This window comes from Sorghum bicolor, chromosome 5, assembly GCF_000003195.3.
Source record: "Sorghum bicolor cultivar BTx623 chromosome 5, Sorghum_bicolor_NCBIv3, whole genome shotgun sequence".
Classification (NCBI taxonomy): domain Eukaryota; kingdom Viridiplantae; phylum Streptophyta; class Magnoliopsida; order Poales; family Poaceae; genus Sorghum; species Sorghum bicolor.
In genome coordinates, this window is record NC_012874.2 from 11,539,260 (window position 1) to 11,567,200 (window position 27,941).

At 41.0% G+C, this 27,941-nt stretch overlaps 1 protein-coding gene and 1 pseudogene across 1 annotated transcript; one reads left to right on the forward strand and one right to left on the reverse strand.

Moving 5' to 3' along the window:
- On the forward strand, positions 386-18,367 carry LOC110435826 (annotated as a pseudogene).
- LOC8076908 (ankyrin repeat protein SKIP35) lies at positions 19,335-23,882 on the reverse strand. Its single transcript, XM_002450508.2, has 6 exons — positions 23,542-23,882; positions 23,306-23,424; positions 23,173-23,221; positions 22,442-23,058; positions 21,870-22,302; positions 19,335-20,543 (listed from the first exon to the last, which is right to left on the reverse strand). Exons 3-6 carry the CDS (start codon positions 23,200-23,202, stop codon positions 19,749-19,751), a joined length of 1,875 nt encoding a protein of 624 aa, XP_002450553.1. The 5' UTR covers positions 23,203-23,221; positions 23,306-23,424; positions 23,542-23,882; the 3' UTR covers positions 19,335-19,748.

The following is a 27,941-nucleotide window of genomic DNA, read 5'->3' on the forward strand; positions in this document are numbered from 1 at the left end:
GTATAGAAAGTATTAGTATCATCAGTGTATGATGGAGCTCACCGCCAATTACAGCATGAAGCAGTGCTTGCTTGATGCACAGCTAGAGCTTTGGCACAACACCTTCGCGTTCATAAAGTCCATATGGCGTCCGTCGTAGACCTCCACATTGTTGATGCCATCCACCTCCCACCCAAAGTAGTGTCGCCACCCTACCCCAGATACTAGGTCCATCTCCACTCGTCACCTGATGCATGCGCTAACAACCACCAATGTCTTCAACACCTAGTAGCCGCACCACTGGCTGGTGGCAGTGACAACACTAGTCACTGACCCTATCTACACTCTCACTCCCCTCCATATTGGCTCACAGTCGCAGTAGGCCTAGACTCCATTGTTAGCCCTGATGCTCGATCCAACCATTGTATCCCCCTTCTTTGAGCTCGGCACATGGTTCCAGCATGAGCTCCCAGACCCGTGCATCTTCAAGCACATGCACGGCCAAGCCATCTAGGAGATGACCAAACATGACATGACCTTAGATACACTAGTCAATGATGGGTTGGCTTCTAATAGCCAGTTCATCATGGACCTTGCCATCAAGCAGGGCGCACATGTCTTCGAGGGGATTAGCTCACTCGTCGACGTTGTCAGGGGCATTAGTGCAGCAGCCCAGGCCATCTCAAAGGTGTTCCCACACGTTAAGTGTAGCATGCTCAATCTTGCCCATGTTGTTGCCAAGGCTCCAACCTAGGCGGACGTGCAATTTGTCACCGGCGACATGTTTGAGAGCATTCCACCGACAGATGCTATAGTGTTGGAGGTACATACTCTTCTAGTATTATAATCCAGTGATTCAGTCTCCAGGAAAATTTGGTGTTCATTCTTATATGATTGAGAGTACAATTGACAAACGCATAGTTACAAAAAAGCTAGCTAGACCAGTGTTGACAATAGATAATTCCTAATTTTAACCGTCAACTAAACATGAAAAAGGACCCATTTGCAAGCACTCAGTAGATATAGGGTTATCACTAACAGAATTCCACGAATTTTGGTGATTGTCTATTTCTGCAGGGGGTTACCAGAATAATAACAAAACAAGGTCCACATGTTAGGTTTACATAGAGAGAAGACCGGAACGTCAACTTAGGAACAATCCAGAAGACTCCACGAGCCACCACCTAAAAATACTTTTCTAGACACCTATATAAGCAACCCATGCCTATGGTCTAATCGCATCCCATCATAGCTCTTCTCTCCTCTAGCTTAGAAGCTAGCAACACCTCTCTACTCAGCAATGGCTAAGGAAAAATTTAGAGAGGAGAATGATCCCCTTTGGGATTGATCTCAACACCATCCCAAGAGAAGAGCCTGAGTATAAAGCTATCATTCCCATAGATGAGCCTGTCCCGCTAGCCACCATTCCACCACAACCACGCTGCTATGGACGCTCTTATTTTGCTTAGCCCATTCGCACCAAGCCTCTCCTCTTGGAAGGAGGTCCATCGAAGGGTCCCATCATTGCCTTACCGGCAGGAACTAATATCCTGCCACTGAAGCATAATGAGAAGTTGTTAGGAGTGAAGACCAACAGAAAGGGGGAGGTCGTTTATGCCAAATACACCATTGGCGATCATACCTACTTTGAAGGGGTTCGCACTCATCAGACTAAAGTCAAATTCATTCCCCCAAAAGAAGCTCCGAAGACCACCATGGCCACAGCTGAGACTCCGTAGAAACGCCGCAAGATGATGGCACACTCCGCAGAAACGCGGAAACGCCGCAAGATGACCTCTCTAGAAGCTTGTCAGCATGTCCAAAGTAGATACGTCACTTACAGCGATATGAGAGTGTTGAAGCTAGAGCATGATTCCACCACTCTAAAGGAGAGGGTGAAAGCCCTAGAGCACCCTAAGAAGTAGGGTCGATTTGTCTTAGCATCCAATAGGGTGAGTGTTAGTTTTATTAAAAGTGTGTTTGATTTTTAAAGTTTGTTATTGTAATAATAAGCCCTACATGAAGATGAATTAAATGATTATTATATGTCTTATCTCTATTTTGTCTCCACAATGTTGTGAATGAAGGATAATAGGAAGCCAGTGTGGAGGAGGGACCCGACAATCGAAACGAACGAATTCTCGCAAAACGATAACAATATTGGAGAAGACATGACATGAAGACCACGCTCGATGAAGCTAGCCCCGAAGGGCCACTAGCCAAGGGCGGCACTCATCCTTGGGCGCCTGCCCAAGGGGTGGAGCCCCCTGGTCTCCGCTTCGAACCACGGTCAGGTATGATTTCCCTATGTTATAAATTGTTATTATTGTTGCTGTTTCAATTCAGAATAAAATATCATTAGTTAAATCACCCTATGAATAAATATTTAAAAGATGTTTTATTCATGACCACAAGATAGACTTACACCATGACAAAATTCCTGTTGTTGTTGGGAACTTTAATATAGGGACCCCGTATTACTTAAGTTGTTGTGGAAAGAGAGATAGTATGAATATGAGAACTTGATATCTAATGTCTAGTCATTTGGAGAATTTTACTTTTCAAAAATCTTAAAATTATTAGCTATATTTCTCCTCTGTAGCAACAATTAATATCCTACTAGAGCCATGCATGATAGTTATAAGCTAGCTCATAAGCTACTTGTTTTGTATTGAGTTTTGTCAAACCTTATTGACCTATGTCGAGAGGATTATCATGCTCCTTAGATCAAGATCATGTACACACACATATATCTATCATTTCTACACTGGGGATGCGCACAAACATGCCTTTCCATCCACTAAAAATGTTTCACTCCTACATTGGGAGGAAACACAAAAAAGAGTCTTAGTAGGAATAATTGCTCTAAGTTCTTTAAAAAGTCTTTCTCGATATTTTCTGGTTACAGAAGGAGGTATGGGGCTATGCAAAATAAAAGTATTGAAAAAAGAAAAGGGACAAGTGTCCTAGAAAAAAGAAAGAAAATAAAAGATAGCCCATACCATCCTGTACAAAGACCATCAGTGCTAAAGACAAAGAAAGACATTTTCAAAAGAGCAATGTAGAATTAGGATTAGCCACTATATATTCCACACACATGCACTTCTTGATCTAAGAGTATGCTATTCCCCTCCATGGATCTGAGTTTTGACTTAGCAAAATATGCAAGGTAAGTATGTTATTTCCTTGAATTACCTTTAACTTCATATAAGCCTATATAGAGTAGGATACATATGATCCATATGCATGCTTTGGTGAGTTCCACAAATACTACCTATAATGAGTGATTCGAGTGTGCTACATAATGGAGAAGGGTAAGCTAAGTTTTACTTTGCAAAAATATAATAAAACTCCATTTGACAAGCTAAAGGAAAAGAGAACTCTATTTTGTACTGTTCCATCCTCAACTTCCCAAAGTTTTATGGTAGACACTTTGAATCCAATACTACAGGTATAACTTGGAATAAATTTGGTGATGTCTTGGCTTGAGATTATGATTAAAATGATCTATCCTTTTTCCTCGAGGACGAGTAAAAGATAAGTGTGGGGGAGTTTGTTGACGGTAGATAACTCCTAGTTTTAACCGTCAACTAAATATGAAAAAGGACCTATTTGCAAGCACTCAGTAGATATAGGGTTATCACTAACAGAATTCCACGAGTTTTGGTGATTGTCTATTTCTGCAGGGGGTTACTAGAATAATAACAAAAGAAGGCCCACATGTCAGATTTACATAGAGAGAAGACTGGAACGTTAACTCAGGAACAATCAAGGAGCCACCACCTGAAACCTGGGCCCACTTGGAAGCCACCCAGGGGCGAGCGCCCCTGCTAGGTGGGGCGGCCGCCCGAGGCTCTCCACCAATCGGAGTGAACCTCGTGGATCCTACCTCCACCGACTTTGAGGATTAATCTTAAGCGCACGTTTAAGTTAGTTTGATCCAAGGGCTATGGTGATTCCTAGGGGGCTATAAATAAGACCCTAACCCCCCTTGTATCTAATTCTAAAACCCTAATTCATATTTTCCAGAGAGAGTTAGACCGAGAGGGGTCCCTCAAATGGATCTGTCTCTATAAGGTGACAGCAACAAGAGAGATTGAGAGAGTATAGGGTGAAGATAGGAGTTGAGGAAGCCCAGCCTATCGGTGCCTTCTTCTTTGTGTCTTCAGGATGAAGGCTCCTAACCCGAGGATTGGTTCTAGAATCGTTCGGCAATTCGACTTCTAATACTAGTAAGTCATTGTTCTTATTGTTCTTTGGTTTAAGAGTTTACTTTATTCGCTTCGCGTAGGGAATAGAGTAATTATTCATAGCGTAAGCGTGGTGCTTGGGCTAGGAATACAAGTAGATACTCCTGTTTGGCTGGATTTGTGGTAGCTTTGGGGGCAAATGACAATCCTCTCGGGTCTCTATAATCCACGTCCCATCAGGAGGTAAGGTAGGTTATATGGTACTAGGGTTAAGCACTTTCTGAGGTGTCTCTTTTCTCTAGTTACTCCCCTTAGAACAATATCTACACACTTACCATAGGTTAGAAGAAGACTAAAGAAAGAGTTCTCTCTATATTGCTTATATCTCACTATCTTGTCTTGCAACCCATGGGTGGTAGGTAAGATAAAAGGTTAGTCTTTTGCACGCTTTCTCCTAGTGGTAAAAAAATAAATATGATACTCTGGACTTATCTCCTGGGTGAAGTGCTCACCGATATCCGTGCACTTGTGGATTGTTTCTCTTTGATTCTTTCGTGTGCGTAACTATTATCAACAATCGGTTATTGTTACAAACCGTGCATTGATAAACATAGTTTGGGCAGTTGCAATGCTAAAAACTATAGGTAGTTTCTATATCGATTTAATTTGTGTACATGCTAAACATAGAAACTATGCTCCCAATTAATAGTTTTTACATAATTATCTTTTGTCCACCTCTCCCTCAATCATTTACTTATCATATCTCTTAATGTCTTGGTTCCTGTATATACATGGTTTCCTATTAGAAAACCCTTTCCTCCTTCTCCTCCTCCTCCTCTTCCTCCTCCTCCTCTTCCTCCTCCTCCTCTCTCTCTCTCCTTTAATTGCATTGTCACATCCTCTTTTTAACTTAGTTGGCACCTTAATTAATGAACATGGAAACCATGTAGTCTTGGGAGTACCCTTACACTCCTAACTTCTGAGATGGCCAAAACAACTTTTTAGAGATGCATAGCACCTCCATCTCTGTTAACTGAGAGTTTTCACAAGAGGTTGTGATGTCCATCTTTGGAGATGATTCATAGAAAATAAAAAAGGCATAGCCCAATATTGTAGCTGCCACTATAGCTCACACCCACGCCACAACAGGCCTATGCGGTGACAGCAAGCACTAGTGGAGCAAGCCAGCAACAATGGAGGGGAGGAGGCGGCAAGCATGATAGTGGCAGAAAATGTGGGTTGAGGAGCCATTGCTGCCATTCTGTGCCAGAGCCGCCAAAGATTGAGCGCATGCCAGAGTGAAAGGTCCTTGTTTGGTTTTGGTAATTGAGTACAACTTAGGTGGACTAATAGTGTTTATGTGAGATACATAGGAGATTAGTCCACAGGTGATTATGTGACGATGAAGGAGCTCATTGCATATGAGACATGACATGGAGTCATGTGACCAAGGTAGAGAAGATCAAGATGAGGCTTGGCTCGATGGACCGGTTGAAAGAGTGAAGGGCAAGTTAGAGGCTTTGAAGCGAGGGACCGCGTGTGACGGTGAAGCTCGAGCAAGACTTGGCACCGATGGATCGAGGCAACGGTGAAGAGCAAGTGAGGTCAAGATCGATGAACCAATACGGTCACGTGATGATATGAAGTGGATCATATCATTTGGTGATTGGTTGGTGCATGTGTTGCATCAACATTGGAGGAGATGGAATGGAAAGCGCAAGGCAAAGGTATAACCTAGGGCATTTCTATTTCACTAGTCATAGGTGTGTAGAGAAGTTTATGATCGGATTTAGGATAGATGGCCGTACTATCAAGAGGGGCAAACTTGTTTGCATATTGATCATCTAGTGCCACTTGAGCGATCTAACTTTGCATACGTGTTAGGATCGAGTGGCGCGGCAAGTTTGAGAGGCTAACTCCTTTGGAAAAATGTTAGTGAAATGCTAACACACATGCACATGGTGGTGTACACTTGGTGGTGTTGGCACATTTGCAAAGGAGGTGGAGTTCCTAGGGTTGAGAGGGGTTTAGATTCGGCGCTTTTAAGAAAATTAAGTGCATATTTTCTATTGCGCCGGTGAGAAGTTTGGAGAAGTCGCGGGAGCACTCATCGGACGCTGGTGTTGGCAGCACTGGACGCTGGACCATAGCGTCCGATGCGCTGTCAGCTAGTGGCACAGGCGTAGAGTGCGCACCGGACACTGGCACCGGACGTGGACAGGACACTGTCCGCGTGTCCGGTGGTGCGTGACGTCAGTGAGTGTTTCTGACTGAAGAGCACCGGACGCTTAGGGTGCGTCCGGTGGCTCGCGTCCGGTGACCCTACGAGTTTGTGGTGCTCTCTGCGCATGGGTCCGGTGTGCACCGGACGCATCCGGTGTGAGCAGCAGAGCGTCCGGTGTGGCTGGTGCAGGCACGCACGCGTGGTAGCCGTTGGTGGCAACGGTCGAGTTCAAACGGCTAGTGACACGTGGCTGACGCCTAAGCACCGGACGCTAGGGGTTGAGCATCCGGTGGCTCCCTACAGTGGGTCCGGTGTGCACAAGTTTCGCCCAGTGAAGAGGCAATGGCTAGTTTAGGCCTTGGGGCTATAAATAGAAGTGGTGGCCGGCCTTGGCTGGTGCTGAGCACCCTTGGGACTTAGTGTCCATGCTTGGGGAATGCTAGTGAAGCCTCTAACTCACATATGATTGATAGTGATCATCCGATTGTGTGAGTGAGCGATTCTAGTGCGTTGCATTGAGAGATTGCATCGAGTGGCACTAGGTGTTCGTGTTGCTAGCCAGTGGTGCTTGTTACTCTTGGAGGTTACCACCTCCTAGATGGCTTGGTGTCTTGTGACTCCATCGAAGCACGCAAGGAGATTGTGCGGTGCTTCGGAGAAGATATTGTGAGGGGTACGATGCTCACCCCACGGGGATCGTGAAGAGCAACTCTAGTGGATTGCTTGTGGCTTTGAGGATCCCCATCTTGAGAGTGGATGTGTGGCACCCGTTGAGGGTTTGGCATTGGAATGCCAATTAGCTCTGTTGACGGTCCTTAAGTATCAAATTTAATTATCAAATAAACAAAGAAAAGGATCTAAATGAAATCAACATCTAGACTTAGGGTTTTATCTGACAGAATTCCACGAGTTTTGGTGTTTGTCTATTTCTGTAGGGGGTTATCAGGAAATACGGAAGAAAGGCCCACACGTTGGGATTACATAGAGATATCAACGTGCCGCGCAATTATCTTACATCTAGAAGACTCCAGAAGCCACGGGAAGGAAGCGGAGGCCGAACGGGACCAGGCACTGGGCGCCCGCCCAGTTGCCCTGGGCGCCCGCCCCTGTTGGAGTCCAAACAGGACTCTCTTTCGGGATCAATCTCCACCGACCTAAAGGATCAAGGATAACCGTTCAATCAATGTCGGTTTGATCCAACGGCCCATATTCACTTGAAGGGACTATAAAACCAGACCCCTTGGCCCCTGGAGGAGAGAGCCTCTCAACCCTAATTCATTATTCCTCAAGGGAGAAGAAGCCCCTGATCAAGATTAGAGCCACCACATCAATTAGACATCTAGATTAGCATAGCTACATAGGATTAGAACTAGAAGGAGTCAATCTTCGATTGGTTTTCGGGTCTGTCAAGAGGATTCTTGGTAATTCTCTAATTGTGCTTCTAATTGTTCTTCTAATCATCTTTGTTCTTCAATATTATGAATATGACTTTGTTCTACTTCAATATATTGCTTATGACTTTGCTCTACTTGTTTATATTCAAGATTATATTGTTCTTAGTTTATCATAGTTATGTACTTGGCTTAGTTAGATTGGATCTATATACATGTTTAGGATCGTATAGCGTTTATCCATCGGATCCATGGGTAAATGATAGATATTGTGTAGGCGTGGTGCTTATACCGTATTTATCTGCGATTGTACCCAATATGTCAGATCGTGGGGTAGTTCGTGATAGTGACAGCTTCATTGATTCTTATATAGTCCCCCTCTCATGTATTGGGCTGGCAGAGCAATATTATTACAGGGGAGTGATTGCTATGTTTCTCATTTACCTTGATAATATCACTGTGCATGGGCATAGTCTTGTCTCACAATGATTGCTAAGTATACTTGCACTAACTATGATAATGCTAGACTGTATAGTTGAGAATAACTTAGGAAATATTCTTGTAGTTCGTTCTAATTCCATGCTAATGACTTGCTAGAATATCTAATTGAGCTGCTTATCATATTTATTATGTGGCTAAGTTATGCTGATCAGATTAATTATCTTTATCACTATTCATTACTTCATATATCTTTTATGTGACACTTACCCCTGAATGAAAGAATTAGATACAATGTTCTCAATTATACATGCAATGATAGATACTCAATCTCATATTCTATTCCATAATCAATATTGATGATTGCTAATCTCTTCCCAGTGGTAAAAATATAAATAACGATACCTGAAATACTTCCCGGTTAAAATGCTACATCGGTATTAATCTGTGCGCTTGCGGATCTCATTCATTATTTATTTAGAAGAGCAATTGCATATTTCAATACCGCGTCTCCCATGTCATGCTGGGGATGACAACTTGGTTTAAGTGGTATGAGGGATAGGTTTGGCATTTTTGGCACCATTACTAGAATTAGAAAACTAAGTCTACTTTTGGTAATGATGTTAAGAATACCCAACAAGCATTTTTGGCGCCGTTGCCGGGGAAGGTTGATTACTAATCAGGAATGGATATAGATTTTTGAGTTATCATTTGCATCACTAATATGATTGAGCTTATCTATTCTCTCATACAGTTTTACCCCGATATTTTTCTATTTTTATCTTGTGCAGGGGAATGTATGAATAGAAGACATCTTCCAGGAAATTTTGTTGACAATCCCGAAGCATTATTCAGAAAAACTAGAGCCAAGCTCAAGAAGACATCATCAACACTTCAGCAAGAAGCTTCATCCAATCAAAAAGATCACCGGAACTTGTCTTCAAAATTCGAAGCCATGGCGAACAAATCAATACGCGAGTTCTCAGCTCCCACTACGGACAACATCCGCACTGGACCTGCTGCAGAGATCGATGGCAACTTTGAGCTCAAGCCTGGACTTATCAACATGGTGCAATCCAACCAGTTCTGTGGGAAGGCACACGAAGATGCTAGTGCTTATCTCCAACACTTTCTAGAGATATGCAGCACATTCACCATATCAGGAATCCCCAGAGATGTTATACTACTTCGCCTCTTCCCATTCTCACTGATAGGAAGAGCGAAGCAGTGGTTCTATGCAACAAAGGAGAAGAATACTACGTGGGCACTCTGTTCAACAAACTTTCTGGCTAAATTCTTTCCCATGGGCAAGACCAATGCTCTCCGTGGGAAGATTACAAGTTTTCAGCAACAACATGACGAATCTGTTCCACAAGCATGGGAGCGCTTCCAAGACTACATCCTAGAATGTCCCCATCATGGAATGGAGAGCTGGCTACTAATGCAGACGTTTTATCATGGGCTCGGCAACAGTGCCCGAGAGACCATGGATGCTGCAGCTGGAGGAGCATTCCTTTCACTCACCATACCACAAGCCACAGCTCTTGTGGAGAAGATGGCATCCAACCAAGGCTGGAATAAAGAGAGGACCCAGACACGCAAGAAAGGTGGAGGTATGCATCAGCTCAAGGAGGTAGACATGCTGTCTGCTAAGCTAGACCTGCTCATGAAGAAGCTCGATGATAGAGCTGGAGATAAGAAAGAAGTTATGCACATCTATGACTCTCACATGACTTGTGAGGAGTGTGGAGATACTGGACACTCAGGCAATCACTGCCTTGAGATGCTTGAGGATGTGAACTACATCAACAATAACAACAACTACTACTACAACCGTCCTCAACAAAATCAAGGTTAGAATCAACAGAGGCCTAACTACTCAGGTATATTATCAAGGTAACAGTTCTTACAACAATAATAATAATTTTCCACCTCTCAGAGAGTTAGTGTCTAATCAAGGAAAGCTAATGGATAACCTATCTAAGAAATTGGCATCTAATGATAAAATGTTAGAAAATATAAATAATAGAATGGATAATTTCTCTACTGCCATCAAGAATCAAATTAGCTTTAATAAAATGATTGAATCCCAGTTAAATCAAATAGCTGCTGCTGTTCCTACTACTAACCCCGGTATACCATCACAACCGGAAGGATTAGAATCTGCAAATCTTGTAGACATGTTTGATGCAGGTAATAACTGGAGTAACCCCGTCACTGAAGTTACTACTGACCTTCTGCCGGTCAAGAGAGGCGATCCAGGACGCCCCGTCATCTCGATCTCCATCGGCATGGTGGACGTTCCAGAAGCACTCTGCGACTTTGGCTCTAGTGTCAACATTATACCCAGGGTACTCTATGAAAAATTCTTTACATATCCTTTATTAGAAACAACCATGTGTTTGCAGTTTGCAGATCAGGCGTTAAGTTTTCCAAAAGGAATATTGAAGAATCTTTGTGTCCGAGTTGGTACCTTATATGCCCTAGCAGACTTCGTGGTGATAGAGACCGGTAATGATGAGAGGGCACCCATCATCTTAGGGAGGCTATTCTTAAACACCTCGGGAGCTGTCATCTACGCTAGTGCTGCCAAGATCAGTTTCTACATCAAAGAGAGAAAGGAGACGTTTTCCTTCAAGAACAAGACTACACAAATCCCAGAGCAATCCCAACAAAAATCGAGGAAGAGGACCAACAGGAGGAACAGGAACAAGCAAGTGTGGACCAAGTCAGCTAAGATGGTCACTGCAGTTCATGGAGGTCAAGACCATCAACTTAAATCACCGTTTCTGACCAAGAAGGACGACCCAGGAATGCCAAGCATCTATTGCTCCATAAATGGATACAACTTCTACAAGACGACTTGTGACACCGGATCGGGCGTCAACATAATGGCCGCAGTCACCTATCGGCTCTTATTCGGAACCATGCCCCTAAAACCGACATACATTCAGCTCCAGATGGCAGATCAGACATTTTGAGAAGTTAAAGGAACAGTAACTGATGTCCCAGTCAAAATAGACGATCATTTTGTTTACACAGACTTTTAGGTTATTGACATGGGAGAAGACGAATACGATCCACCCATCATCCTTGGAAGACCATTCCTCAGCACCGTTAAAGCAATCATCTACATTGGAACTAGAGAAGTCCATATGCACTTCCCCTCAGAGAAGGTACGCCGCTATTTTACTGACCCTAACTATATCGTTGAAGACTCTAAGCAGATCAGAAAACGACGCAACCGCAACCAGAGGAGGGAAATTATCAAGGACGGATGGGCAGACTATGAATGAGAAGTGGTAAGGTCAGAAGACGTACAGTTTAAACAGAACTATCCTGAGGAGACCGAAGCACCGAGTCAGGTATGGAGAGAGAAGATAACCATACACGAAGAGGAGGCACCGCCGAAAGTACCGACTCCGCCACCCAACGAATCTCAGGACAATTGAGAAAACAGAGAGTCCTGTTCGGAGGACTTAAAAACACCGAACGCCTTGCCAAGAGGTAAACTTGGTAGTTATCCTTTTTCCTTTCAATTATTTAAAATAGTTCACTTAGTTAATTATGTTCATACTATCCTAAAAAGAAAATAAAAATGTTAAAAAATAGTAAGCCCCATGTGAGTATACGAGTGACATGAAACCCATAAGTACATTCACTGTGGTGGCATAAAAATAAAATAAATATTTCTTTTTTGCTTTATAAAACGAAAATATAAAAATAGAGAGTAATATTGAGGAGACTCAACATGATAAAGGCTAGATATTTATGCTAACACCTAATCAGTTCCACAAAGCTTTGTTGTCTATTTGAGCTCCACAGAATTTAAGAAGACTAGCAGACGGAGGACATTCTAATCGCTGTCAGAATACTGCTGACTTTCAAATACACCTCTGCCACCTGCTAGCTACATCAAGAGAAATTACGTCAAAATTTAGCTTGGGAGAGAGCACCCCCATTTATCCCGATAAGTATTTCTATCTATCTTTACACTTATATTATATTAGAATATAAATATACATAAACTAGGAAAAAACAAATAAAGATTTTGTGCCTATATAAATATATGTCTTTCGCTTAGTGTGTTTAATAAATAAAGTGGCTATGCTAAACTGGATTCTAATAAATAAAACTCTAGCATGGATACGATGAATAGTTGCTCTGCCTAATTTGCAAATTTGAAGTTCTCTCACTAGTTTAGATATAACTGTTATAATTTAAAGCTTACTCTAAACCTAAACTTGTGGGATGAAAACTTGATCTGAAGTCTAAGTTGTTAACGGATACGATATGGGAAGGTTGAGCTGCTGTTTATCTGTTCCTAGAGATGCTATAATTCTGGAGAATTTTATCTTTGAAAATCTTTAAAATAACACATGATGAGTTCCTGTATGATGAGAGTTTAAATTCCTACCACAACCATATACACATGCTTGCTAGACTTTGAGCCACGCATTTACTTTTTACTGCTTATAAGCATTGAGTGTGGTCAAGCTGTGTAGACCCCTAGGAGCTTGTCATGTGGTTAAATCAAGATTCACTTGCACGTTCACTCATACATGCTACTTCTACTCCGGAAGTACCATCCACATATATCCACTCATTTCCATCTCCAGAATCACCCAAAAAATATTCTACTCCTAATCCGGGAGAGAATAACCAAAAATATTTCTGTTTTTCCCTATGAAATAAATGCTCAAGTTATCTTGTTACTACCACTTGCAATATTATCTCAAGAGATGAGTGCTCTAAAAAAAAGAGAAGAAGAGAAAAAATGAGGAAATAAAAAGGGGCAAGTGCCTGGAACCTCGAAAGAAAAAAGTGAGACGAGAGGTAAAAATGGACAAGTGTCCGACAGTAGAATTAGGGGTACAAGATACCCACCTGAGAAAAAAAAAGAAGAAGAGCATCTCATTCTCCACAAAAAGTTTCAAAAGAGCAAGAAAGGTATGTATCCCCTCAAAAGAGCAAAAGTAGAATTAGACATTCATCATTATTATGACCATCATCACCATACATCATTCATTCGCCACACATGCACATCTTGATTTGACTTATTGACTTGTTTCTTTGGATCCATGGTTTGACTATGCAATAAATGTCTTGTGAGTATGTATATTTTACCTCCCACCTATGAGCTCCAGATATCAAACCTTATTAGAGTAGGGTGAGAGAAAAGGCAATGTCACTATGCCTTATACCACAAATACTACATATTTTGAGAGAAGGCATATACCATCACTGCCTTGGTAAGGATCCAGAAATACCACAAAAGAGCTGAGAGAGTCATACAAGGAATCTCTGAGTTTTATTTGAAAATCTACAAAAACTCCAGAGCTATAGCTGATCAAGAACAAGAGACATGGCACTTGGCTAGACCGTTCTATCTTTTAACTACTCAAGACAGAAGTGACGGTTACAAGTCCCATGGTGACAGGTAAAGTAAGTAAGTTTTAAGTATTGACAGTTTACTCTAACTCAGAGATAAGATCTTATTTAAAAGCATGTGTACCGTCAATTTTTAAAAGCATTGCAGCAACTTCTGATCCATCACTAAGTCTATCCTTGCTCAGGGACGAGCAAGAGGTAAGCTTGGGGGAGTTTTTTGACGGTCCTTAAGTATCAAATTTAATTATCAAATAAACAAAGAAAAGGATCTAAATGAAATCAACATCTAGACTTAGGGTTTTATCTGACAGAATTCCACGACTTTTTGGTGTTTGTCTATTTCTATAGGGGGTTATCAGAAAATACGGAAGAAAGGCCCACACGTCGGGATTACATAGAGATATCAACGTGCCGCGCAATTATCTTACATCTAGAAGACTCCAGAAGCCACGGGAAGGAAGCGGAGGCCGAACGGGGCCAGGCACTGGGCGCCCGCCCAGTTGCCCTGGGCGCCCGCCCCCTGTTGGAGTCCAAACAGGACTCTCTTTCGGGATCAATCTCCACCGACCTAAAGGATCAAGGATAACCGTTCAATCAATGTCGGTTTGATCCAACGGCCCATATTCACTTGAAGGGACTATAAAACCATACCCCCTGGCCCCTGGAGGAGAGAGCCTCTCAACCCTAATTCATTATTCCTCAAGGGAGAAGAAGCCCCTGATCAAGATTAGAGCTACCACATCAATTAGACATCTAGATTAGCATAGCTACATAGGATTAGAACTAGAAGGAGTCAATCTTCGATTGGTTTCCGGATCTGTCAAGAGGATTCTTGGTAATTCTCTAATTGTGCTTCTAATTGTTCTTCTAATCATCTTTGTTCTTCAATATTATGAATGTGACTTTGTTCTACTTCAATATATTGCTTATGACTTTGCTCTACTTGCTTATATTCAAGATTATATTGTTCTTAGTTTATCATAGTTATGTACTTGGCTTAGTTAGATTGGATCTATATACATGTTTAGGATCGTATAGCGTTTATCCATCGGATCCATGGGTAAATGATAGATATTGTGTAGGCGTGGTGCTTATACCGTATTTATCTGCGATTGTACCTAATATGCCAGATCGTGGGGTAGTTCGTGATAGTGATAGCTTCATTGATTCTTATATAGTCCCCCTCTCATGTATTGGGCTGGCAGAGCAATATTATTATAGGGGAGTGATTGCTATGTTTCTCATTTACCTTGATAATATCACTATGCATGGGCATAGTCTTGTCTCACAATGATTGCTAAGTATACTTGCACTAACTATGATAATGCTAGACTGTATAGTTGAGAATAACTTAGGAAATATTCTTGTAGTTCGTTCTAATTCCATGCTAATGACTTGCTAGAATATCTAATTGAGGTGCTTATCATATTTATTATGTGGCTAAGTTATGCTGATCTGATTAATTATCTTTGTCACTATTCATTACTTCATATATCTTTTATGTGACACTTACCCATGTATGAAAGAATTAGATACAATGTTCTCAATTATACATGCAATGATAGATACTCAATCTCATATTCTATTCCATAATCAATATTGATGATTGCTAATCCCTTCCCAGTGGTAAAAATATAAATAACGATACCTGGAATACTTCCCGGTTAAAATGCTACATCGGTATTAATCTGTGCGCTTGCGGATCTCATTCATTATTTATTTAGAAGAGCAATTGCATATTTCAATACCGCGTCTCTCATGTCATGCCGGGGATGACAACTTGGCTTAAGTGTTATGAGGGATAGGTTTGGCATTTTTGGCACCGTTACTAGAATTAGAAAACTAAGTCTACTTTTGGTAATGATGTCAAGAATACCCAACAAGTATTTTTGGCGCCGTTGCCGGGGAAGGTTGATTACTAATCAGGAATGGATATAGATGTTTGAGTTATCATTCGCATCACTAATATGTTAAGAATACCCAACAAGCTCGTGATCCATCAAGTGGGTGGATCGGCACAACGAGGACATAGCTTGGTGGAAACCAAGTGAACCTTGGTAAAAATCACCATGTCAACATTGTCTACTCTTCTCGGTGGTTTGCATTCGTCTTACACAAGCTTGTATTTACATTCAATATACTTGTTATTGTGTAGTTGCTCTTGTAATTAGTTTAGCTTGTGTAGCTTGCTAGTTACCTTCTTGCTTGTGTAGCTAGAAGTAGTTCCCTTGCGTGGCTAATTAGGTTTGTGTAACCTTGTTAGTCACATTGCTTAGTTTGTGTAGCTAAGTAAGTTGCGCTCTCTAATTTGGCATTAGTTGCCTTGTTATTGAGCTTGCTAGTGAGCTTAGGCTTTGTGCACTTTGCCTCACTAGTTCGTGTCGGAGCTCCCCCAGTTTGCAAAGTACTAGTTGCATAGGTTTGTGTGACCTTGCTCCTAGAATTGGTTAGGTGAGCTCTAGCTAAGGTAGCACCTTGTTAGCTCACTTAGGATCTTTTTACATGGTGCTAGAGATCTTAGATAGAGGGGTGTAGTCTTAGCTAGACCGATACTTTTAATTCCGCATTTGTTTCGGTTAGCCGGCGTGATAAGTTTTAGTAAGGACTATTCACCCCCCCTATAGTCCGCCATCTCGACCCTTCACAGAGCCACCATCATTGTCGCTACCTATATGATGAGAGGAGGAGAGAGTGAGAAAGAGAGGAGACAAGGGGTGGTGGTGCAGGAAAGGCGATGCAACTCATGTGGATCTCGCGCTAGCTGTAGTGGAGGAGATGAGAATTTGGTGAGACTTGCCTTATCACACTCCGAGATGTGTGCTTCGAGATGTGCAACATCATCATGATGAGACTTGGCCCGACCAAGGCTAGATCCACCTCCCACCAATGACCTACGTCATAGAGAGGAAGGGGATGTAGGATAGAGCTCCAAGACTCCTCTCGCTAGTGACATGCATCCTAAGGAGGAAGGGGATGGGAGTAGGGACCATAGTCACAAAGTTCTCAGAATTGATTGGGTCGTGGAACGAGAACCGAGGAAAATGGTATGCTCCTTGAGAAATGGTTTTCCACTATAGGAATGAAACTAATCCCGCATTCCCAAAAATAGAATGCACGTTCTCTGGATGTTGAACATAGCACCATACCATGTTCCCAGTGACAGTGGCGGGGGCTACATGCCGCCTCCTAGGTCTGGGATTTGCCTCTTCTGGATCCACGCACAAGCCACACTAGTTTGAAACTCCTATGAGCACCGCAATCAACCAATGCATGGCCTGTGTGCATGCCTCATCCACTAGGATGCCTAGCTACTCTCGGGGTGGTAGGCTGGGCACATCTTCCATGAACCGTGGTCCATTTATTCAACGAGTCATTTGCCTCCTTCATGCACCACAAATCGAGAAGAGGAGTCTGGCTACGGGATGTGGAGACAGAGAGAGGAGCACACACTGCCAGAGGGAAGAGTGGTGACTGGGGTTACGACCCGAGGGGGGTTAGGGTTAGGAGTGGGAGTGGGAGTGGGGTGAGCGGTTGTGTTATGGGGTTTTATGTGTCTTTGGCTTTTTAGAGGTGGTTCTCTAAAGAGGAATCCCTCTGTATCCCTTATTTATATAAGTTGTCTGAGGTCCACCTCTGTAAGGAAATTTGCTAATGTGGGCTTTGTCCATTTGACTACTAGATAATTTGTGGAGGTGGTAAATCAAAGGTCTGCATTTGTAAGTCAACTCCATTTTCTTTTGTGATCATTTTTCTCAACTCCATTGTCTTTGAATTATTTTTGTAGTGGTGTTACTAACTCAACTTTATTCAGCAACATGGATCACATTTTACATGTACTTTCATTTGCCAATGAGATAGTTGTTTCCTTATTTACTGTGATATACTCGCCCAATAATATGTGTGAAAAATTTTTTTTTGCTTTGCAAGTAATTTGTTTAAGTTATCAAGGTTAGCTATATAAAAATTACACAACATACTAGAACCGTACTATTTATGAAGATAAATCACAAACATATAGCATGCAGTCATAGATATATAGTTATTGATAGGCCTAAGAGTGAAAAGAAACTAAAAAATGAAAACAGGGAGTATATAAAGTTTGTTGTGAAATATATACATCTGTAGTACAAATGAAGCACAGTAGTTGGGATATATTTAATTATTCAGTAAAAATGTATCAGATAGCAACAGTAATCAGTATCAAAGTGGCACTACCTTCTCCTAATGTTTTTCTCACTTAGGGAAAGTTTATACTAAATTTGAATGGTAAAACAGTAGGAGAAGCCCACATCATTAGGAGAAAAGAAAATTCTGGTTGTATGGCCTTTAAGTATTTTTCTATTGTTTTATATTGCAAAAATACAACCAATGTTTGAGTGGAATATTTACTTTGTTTCACGGTTTTGCATGATTGGGACCACGATGCCTGCGTGTAGATACTGAAGAACTGCAAATTAAAAAAAAAAAGCTATTCCTCCGAGAGAGGCCGGTGGGAAGGTGATAATAATAATAATAAACATGGTAATTGGAGCTAGACCGTCATCAGACTTGAAGCACAAAGAGATGCAGGCCATTTTCGATGTCTATATCATGCTCATCAATGGCATGGAACGAGATGAGCAAGATTTTCTGCGAAGCTGGATTTAGCAGTTACAGAATAATACCAGTCTTAGGTGTTCATCCATAATCGAGGTCCATCCTTAATCATTGTTTTTTAAATTTAAAGATGGTTCCGGCTGTGATGCTGATTTATATTGTGCTCTGTCAAGATATGTATTCAACAAACGTATGGCAGCCTTGTACTCTATAAACCTGTTTTCTTTGGTTTGGTTCCTCAACTAGCCATGCTAAGGCCAGTCTAATTCAGTTTTTTAAGCATCTATCAATCTGATTTACTATCTCCGTCCAAAAAAAAATGAAATTCTAGATTTAGATTGACTCAACTTCGTTAAATTACCTAAATTTATAGAATTTTTTTAACAAATTCATATACTATAAAAATATATTAATTTTTAATCTAATCATAAATGTAAGTACTATAGTAATAGGGGTGTTTAGTTCCTCTTTTATCGTAAAAAAAATTAGGTTTTTGATCTATCATTTTACATAATAGAACTAAACACTGTAATTTTTTTTAGCAAAAAGATGACTATTCTCCATTTTGGCCAAAAAAAAAGCCCAAAAATACCTCAAGAGGCCGTAACGAGGACAATAAGGTTTTGTTTAGTTCGCAAAAATTTACTCTAGCACTTTCGTTTTTATTTGACAAATATTGTCCAATCATGAACTAATTATGCTCAAAAGATTCGTCTCGTAAATTACAGTTAAACTGTGTAATTAGTTATCATTTTTATCTATATTTAATGCTCCATGCATGTGTGACAAGATTTGATGTAACGAAGAATCTTGAAAATTTTTGGAAACTAAACAAGGCCTAAATTCTATATTTTGGATAAAACTAAACATAACACTAAATATTTTGACATTTTACATTTCATCATTTCAAAGTAGTTGGGATTTTACATTCTATGAGAAACTAAACACACCCACATGTATAGATTTTTATCAATCTTAAAATCATTTGGCTTCTCAAAAATCATTTTTATCAATCTGACAAGAAAATAGAATGCATCCTAAAAAAGCATTCGAAGCTATCAGACTTGCTCATACTTGTGCCTCGTCAGAACCATGTCACATCTCACGATCAAGGCAACCTCCACAGTATGAATATACTCTGTCTCTTCGTTTATGTTTATGAAGCCAGGACAGATGGCCAGTCCATGATCAAAAAAGTCACTAGCCATAGCTAGCGACATGTTGTCACAAGACTAGTGTTGAATTACACCGAAAACTCAGATTACATGCTGAAGGCTTATATCATTTTTCATGGAAGATTATGATCCCAGTAAAACACTCCGACACATGCCTCGACAAGGCCACACACACACACCATTCCCCAAAATTATATACTCTCCGAAGATCATCGCCTCCAGGAGAGCCAACTCAAGATGCTATCGTTTTGGGGATGTCCCCAAGCAGGGACATGGTGGCGGCACTGAAGACGGTGCATTGCCCTTCTAAGTTGCTTTTTGCTTGCATTGACAGCAGTGGTTCAGAGAGGATGCCTGCCTACCTTCAAGTTTGGGTCATGAATCGTGGGATGTGGTGCTCCAAGATGGCCAAGAGTTCTCTGCTTTGGCTATCCCTTTCCACTTGCCGATCCTCGAGCCTGCTTGCAGCCTCCACAAGCTGACCTCTAAGCCTTTGAGGCAAAAGTCGCCCAATGGAATTCATACATTCCTTATAGAGTGGCAGGTAGGCCATGGCAATTACCAGCTCAAGAGGTAGGTCCCCTAGGCGGATTGGTGATTCCCCCCTTTCCATTATCCTCATGAAATTAACAAAGTGCTGTTGTGCAGATTCAAATCCTGCAGAAAAAGCTGCCTCGCTCCAATGCTCATTCATGAAAGACCTAAGCTTTGCATCCACAGCTTCATCGGTACATCTTGCAATACTGTCTGCCACAGCATATGTGGCAGCTGGGTCATTGAGGAAATCTGAACGGAGAAGAAAATCGACACCATGCAGGGAACCTGTACTCCTCTCACCAGCAGCCTTGATAATCTCGATGCTGAGGGGGGCAAGAACATGTTGCGGGACAAGAGGAAGAAGATAAGCAGCAACTGCAATCTGGCTACTAGAGGTGGCAGCAGTAAGAGCTAGACAAAGCTCCATTTCTCGACACCCGTGGTTGACAAACCATTCCACAACTTGGAGGCATCCACGTTCAGCAGCACGCATCAAAGGGCCAAGAAAGCCAACAGCATTACCTTCTTCAACCAAGCATCCCATGGTTTCTATCTTCCCATAGTGAGCAGCAAAGCCAAGGGCTAGATCCACATCAATGTCCAAGCTGTTCCTTTGAGCAATCTGAACAGAAGTACAAATAATGAAATGTATTCAAATGCTTTCAACTGCCATTTGTTTAAGATATAAATTTGCACCAAGAGATAAAATAGTGCAAAACTCACTAAACACAGGATAAAACTGGACAACCTGTCAACCTCATAATGAAGACATCCAAAATGTTTGCACAAGAAAGGAAAAGAACCCATCACCCAGTTTATAAAGTTTTTTCATTCAGAAATGGCCTAACCACAATAACTGCACCGCAAAACTTTATTGGATTTTACAAAGATGCACATGCATCTCTATTAGATTTGGCCTACATCGAGTAATATGAATTGCAATGATACTTCACTTATATGTTAGCTATCTTAATCTGGTACTATAACTATAATATGTTTGATACAAATGCCATATCAACAGGCAATGCAGGTTGGTTTAATTTAGGAAGACAGGAACACGTTCCATCATGGGTTCATGACTCCAATATGCTTATACACGAGAAATTTGGTTATTGCAGATATCACATCACATGAGAAGATTACCGAGTGAAATGACAATATCTTGAGCTAATATTTAAGGGAATGGGATTTGATCTCATTAAACTCACAAAGCTGACTTATACTTCTCTGATGTAAGCATGAGATCTTGCACCTTAACTGCCACTACCATTACCAACCTACTATTTGTCACCAAGAGTATGGATCAGGTTATTAAGCATCATACCGACTAATCCGCAAGGACCATGGATCTATACACAGTTCTGGAAGTTTCATAGTTCAGAATAGATAACAGTAACACATGACATGAAACAGAAGCATGTCCTGTACCAATATATTATTAACTCAATACTGCAATGGCCCAAAAAGAAAAGGTCACATTTCCATCCAATATCAAAGGAAAGAAAAATTGCATAGCAAAGAGTAAATAATGCACTGCAGAAGGTTTTGTATTCATCTAACTATGATCTGAATCTGATGACTATCAGGGACCACTGTGTGGGGCTAGCAATCAAGAACCATTTATTATTGCTGCATGCATATACACTACCTGCCCAACAGGGAATAATCATATGGTCGCAGAAGTCATTCAGGACATTGACATGGTATCCAATATAACATTGTGACTTGTAAAATCTATGAAATCATATTATCTCAAATAAAAAAACAATACATTGTGAAAAAAGTCTGTTAGTGATGAATATAGTAATATCGATTTTGCATTCTTAATCTACATAGTTTGCTATTTATTTATGGTCAAATAAAAAGCTCAGTGCACATCCTAAAATGACTTATATTTGCACCAAGAACTTGTATTAAACCAAATTGCATGAGTAGACTATAAGGTTACCTGAAGTAAGATCCGGACAAGCTCAGTGCTGCCATAGCGTGCAGCTTCAAGAAAGCATTGGTTTACATTGTCTGCACCACCCTCTACCAACAACTCTAAAAGCCCTTGTACTGCAGCTGCTGATATTCCTGACGCCCATCCTTGGTCGAAGGTGGTTGAAAAGAGTGTAAGAGGGAAGCATGCAGCATCAAAAGCCTCCGTAAAATCCTTCCCAGTAAGCTCATTATCAGCAAGATCAAGAAATGTCTTGAAAGCAGACAACTGAAGTTGAACCTCGATGACAGTGTCATGGTTTCCTTTGCCCCTATTCTCTCGAACACGCGAATGCAGCCCGATACACTTTAGAGCCCATTCTGTAAACCTGTGCACCTTTGCACTTGCTTCTGCTTTCAATACCTCATCACCTTGGGATTCTTGGAGTCGTTCATGCAATCTGAAACATACAGAACAGTTGCCCAAATATGTTATTCAAGTGGACTTATTGGATTCGTTAAAACTCCTGGAATTATAAAGCATGCAATACTTGTGAGTTGTGAACATGTAACCATTGGAGCTGTTTCCAACAAACTTACTTCTGACCCATGAAGCTCACTGCATCAGCAAGGCTAGTCGACCGTCCCCTACATGCTGATACGCACGATGCGAGGAATGATGTCCGGAGCGCAGCACGGGTAAAATCCTTTGCGCCCTCAGACACAATCCTCCTGATCAACCCCACAATAGCAAGGAGCTCGTCCTTGTCACTCAAGAACCAAATCGCATCCACAGCCACGCAGAGCACATCGTTGAGCCCTTGTGCATCGGCCATTCCTACCAGCCCCTCTGCGCTCTCCCAATCATGGGAGCTGACTGCGTGCTGGAACGACCTGCAAAGCTCAACCCGGTCCTGCCTAGAGAGCTTCCTCTCCTCCTGCTGTGCCCCACTCTCCTCCCCATTGCCAAGGTCCAAGTCCAGCTCCGCCCCAAAGTCGGCGCTCACGGATCTCCGCTTCTTGGCCGCACAGCCCTTGGAGTTCTTGGAATCCATGGGTGGCACGGGGCTCTCTTTGGAGCTGCCATTGTTGCCATCAACAACCATGTCGCCGCTCTCGGCAGCCTCTGGCTCATCCATGTCCACCTCCGACGATGCCAGCGGCTCCTCCCGCCTCTGATTCTTGCTCTGAACCTCCTCCTTCCCCTTGGATCCAATCTTCTCGCAATAAAGGAGCCACCCATTAGGTTTCGAAATGAAATTTTTTGGGGGGAACTGAAGAAAAAGATAAGCCAACACAAATCTCTACATATAAATCGAATCGCTACTCACCTGCAAATTCTTCCTTCTGTCCACTTCCATCCCTACCCCCGATCCAAACCTGAGAAAAATTTCTTCAAAAAGTCACATAAATGGATCGAGGAACCGGAGCCAATAAATGAGGCACGAAACAGATCGAACCCACCTAATAAGGGAACAGAGGAGGATTCAGCACCACACCGCACGGCGGAACCCGAGTGGACGGCAAATCCGTCCTGGCGCAAATCAAGAACCAGACAAGGAAACCCCAGCAACAGTCGCCACCTGCAAGAACAGATCGAAATCAAACGAATTAGGAGCGGCAGGAATCGGCCGCCTGACGGGCAACCAAAAGGGGAAGAACCGAAATCCAAAACAAGGCGCGCGGATTCGTAACCATACCAGAAATCGATACAAGGACTCTTTTTTTTTTTGTTTTCTTTTTCCCCAATGAATTAGAGCAGCATAGGAGAGAAAGAGGAGTGGTAGGGGATGATGACGATGATGATAGCTGTGTGATAGGTCGAATTGATGAGCTGATTTCGAAAGCAGGGGGAGGAGGAGCCACTGCCTGCCTGCCTGCCTCGCCCGCGCCCGTGCGGCTCCGGAGCTGCCCTCTCTCTCTCCTTGACGGGGAGGAGGAAGAAGAAATACGCTCACTCTCTCTCCCCTCTCCCTCTCTGTTGCGCTCGCGGCCTCGCGCACACACCACCCACCACTCTCGCTCGCGCGCGCGCTCTCTCTCTCCCTCACTTTTCTTTCAGCTTTTTTTAGGGGTGTTGGATTCGGCTAGACTCTGGCCTTATTTAGTTCCGAAAAGTGAAAAGTTTTCGGCACTGTAGCACTTTCGTTTGTTTATGACAAATATTATCCAATCATGGACTAACTAGGATCAAAAGATTCGTCTCGTGATTTACAGCTAAACTGTGTAATTAGTTTTTGTTTCGTCTATATTTAATGTTTCATGCATGTGCCACAAGATTCGATGTGACGAGGAATCTTGAAAACTTTTTGGTTTTCAGAGTGAACTAAACAAGGCCTCTGACAAAAAAAAAAGGAAAAAATATGTGTGCGAGATTGCAGGTCCGGTTTAAACTTTTTAATAAAACCCACTGGAAAGTTGAGTGCTTTTCTAGTTGTAGATAGTTGAAAGCTCGTTTAATTATAAATAGAGGTAAAACCCCTATTCTTAGTGTAATTTTTTTGTTAACCTTAATTACAAAAATGAATGTACAAAAGTCTTTATTAGAAGAAAGTGCACAAGACTCCCTTAAAAATTGAGTGGCTAATAACCATACATTTTATTGTCCTAATCGGTTGTTCTTGCTGCTATACCCTAGCAAACACAACCAAGCCAGAGAGCAACCATAAGTTGCATAGTAGCATTTTCAAAAAAAAAAAAAAGTTGCATAGTAGCAAGAAGCAACAATCGGAGTAGGGACTTGTTTTGTTGGGAAGAAGAAATTTTTTTCATGTCACATCATATATGTCGGCGTACATTTGAAATATTAAACATAGACTAATTAAAAAAATAATTAGTATATAGCTCGCTTAGAAACTGCGAGACGAATTTATTAAACCTAATTAATATATCATTAGCACATGTTGATTATTGTAGCAATTATGGCTAATCATGAATTAATTAGATTTGTCACGTGATTTACAACCAAACTGTGGAATTAGTTTTTTTTATCAACATTTAATGTTCCATACATATATCTAAAGATTCGATGGCATGGGTAAAAAAATTGAGTGGATAACTAATCAAGGTCTAGCACTTCTGATCAAAGTCTATCCTACAATTTTGAACCTATTTAGCACGACTTTGTCTGCTTCTAAAAGGGCTTCAGTTCTGTCGCCTCATATGGAGCATCTTCTCGAAGCCTTTTAATTTGGAAAATTTTGGCAAAAGACGGCTCCGGTAACAGTTTTGTAATAATTTGTATTTAGGCTTGTGAGGAGGAGCTAGGAGAATCAATTCAGTTCGACTCCAGCTCCATAGTACAAAAATGGCTACGTGTCAATCGGGCTCCTTGCAAGAAGCCATTTTTTATATGATCATTAGCAAGGCTCGTTGCAAGGAGCTGTGAAAAGTTAAAGCTGAAGATCTGCTGAACTAGGCATTATTGCTGCTATTTAGACTTCTTGAAAGGTGTAAAATTGGTTGTGTCTAGAGATGACGAAAACAGATTGTATCGGAACGGATAATGTCACTTCCATATCTTAATGTATTTTTCTTTCTTAGGTTTGGATTGAAGCGGATAATACACACATGTCGAGAATTGTACGAAGATAAAGCGGAATTGAATCGAATGTAAACTTAAATAGCCGAGTAATACGTGCATACGTAGAAAATTATATATAAGAACTACTGAGTATTCTATTTTAAACGTCGGATAATCTACGTTTACTGATTTCATATCCTAACCACCTGCCTACATATAATCAGATCTGGATTATCTATATCTGCATGGGTATTAAAAGTTCTTCTCTATTTTCTAACAGTTTAGATTTTAATTTTGATCGGGAATTATTTGCGCCACTTTCACCCCCTAATTGTGACAGTGAACTAAATACTAGGTTGAGCATGCATCCATTTCAAAGGTAATGCCACTAATCACATAAGTGACGTTTCTTTCAAAATTTCTAATCACATGTAGCATTATATGGGTGGATTTGGATACTTGAAAATAATATAAATCGCTATGTTTCAAAAAGTAGTCTCACAATAATATACTTTTTGAAACATAGATGGCAATGCAAGTTATCTGGCTACTATTTATAAATCGCTAGGTTGAGCATACTAAAATTCTATTGTCTGGCTAAACATGCTATCAATAATCATTCTTCTCAGTGCCATATATCCATGGCAATCCAAGTTATCTATGGGCCAAAAAAACAATGGATGAAAAAGGTTCATAACGTATTTTCTATTGCTTGTAACCACAGCTGACTGTAAGAGGGAACTTTTTTATTTATGCCTTTCTTATAACTTATTTAATTAATCATGTACACTAACACTTCAACAAAAATATTAGTTTCTAACTTTCATTATTATAGTTCGAAGAATTGTATTCCATACTGCGGAATCTTTTTCCCTAGTAGGTAGAGTATCCTTAATTGTTGTTACTCAGACACTATCTGTTCATTGACAGTCACAACAAATTTGTTTATTACAACATGGAGGGCTAGCACTCTGTTAAATTCATTCTATTATTATAGGAGCATATATACTCGATCTTGTCCTTTTCTTTTTGGTTTTTTGCTGTAAGTAGGAATAGTTCATTTTTTTCCATGATCCTCTGTTCTACGTATGTTAGTATGTCACCATTTGGTACTATAATAAGGTTTTTCTTAGTGCAGCTGCTATACTAATCGATTGTTAATTAAGTACGTAGTACTTTAGAACGACATCTATCGCAATCCTAGGACCTAGGTTGCATATATATACAGAGCAATTGGCCAAACATGTCATGTTTCCCTATTTGGTTGATACTCCGTTATGATCATCATCAATGCATAAAGCATTAGTTGCAGTAATTTATTTTTTCTAAATGTTGTCGATGTCTACCCAAAAATAGAGGATAAAACCAAGGTTACAAGAAAAAAAAATAGATAATTGCGATTTCGTATCTCCTTCGTCGAATCTACCGAACATTTTCTCTGAAGAAAAAAAACTAAAACAGGCATCAAATCATCAAATCTGGTGTGGCCATCACTTTTAATATCGTGGTTAAATATACGAATCTCGTAAAGTATTATTGTCAATAGCGTCGAATGGCATAATAACACGTACGGGGGGCTGTGAGTGATCGAGCGGGTGATTTGATGTGTGTCCATCATCAGTTTCTGTTTGCAATTTCTTTGGCGACACAGTGATGGATGGATCCGGAATTGGAATATCTATTTTATTTATTTATTTATTTATTTATTATTCTTAATATGTGCAAATTGGAGGAGGCGTTTTCATGCTTTATTTCACTCTCATCAGTAGGGATGAAAACGGTACGGATATTTTCCGATCGTATTCGAGACCGAATTCGTTTAGAGACGTTTAGATCTGTCCGTATCCGAGTCCGAATATTCAACGTCCGATACCGAATCCGTATCCGAATATTTAAATCGTATATTTATGGTGTCGACATCCAATTGTATCTTATCCGACATGATTGACATTATCCGTATTCGGATCCGAATCCGACCACAAATATAAAAACAAATATGATATTAGTGATATCCGTTCGTATCCGATACGTTTTGATCCTACTCATCAGTTGGGCTCAAGAAAGCGAGAGTCGCATCCTATCACAGGCAGCACCAAACACATGTCCTTCTCCCATGTGGGGCCATGCCTTTTCTTTAGGTTCCCCGCGGGCCCACCCCAATAATTACACTGCCTTCCCTTCAGAGTTGTCATGTGGTCTACGGCCGGCCGAGCTAATTGAGATGGCGCAACCTAGATTCATATGAAATCGAAGTGTGGCAGTAAAGCATTGTTTAGTTCCAAAAAATTTTACAAAATTTTTCAGATTTCTCGTCACATCAAATCTTTAGACACATGCATAGAATATTAAATATAGATAAAAATAAAAACTAATTATACAGTTTCGTCGGAATTTACGAGACGAATCTTTTGAACCAAGGTAGTCCATAAGTGGACAATATTTGTCAAATACAAATGAAAGTGCTACAATGTCGATTTTCCAAATTTTTTTGAACTAAAGAAGGCCCAAATTATGGAAGGTTTCGACAACTAAGGTCCTGTTTGGTGTGGGGAATTAAATTTTAACTTTTCCACATCG

Excerpts from the sequence above, each read along its gene's own strand:
- LOC8076908 (XM_002450508.2), bottom strand. The coding sequence starts at position 23,202 with ATGGAAGTGGACAGAAGGAAGAATTTGCAG. Across the intron at positions 23,059-23,172 it reads ACAGAAGGAAGAATTTGCAG|ATTGGATCCAAGGGGAAGGA; the intron begins GTGAGTAGCGAT and ends TATTGCGAGAAG. Across the intron at positions 22,303-22,441 it reads GTGAGCTTCATGGGTCAGAA|ATTGCATGAACGACTCCAAG; the intron begins GTAAGTTTGTTG and ends TGTATGTTTCAG.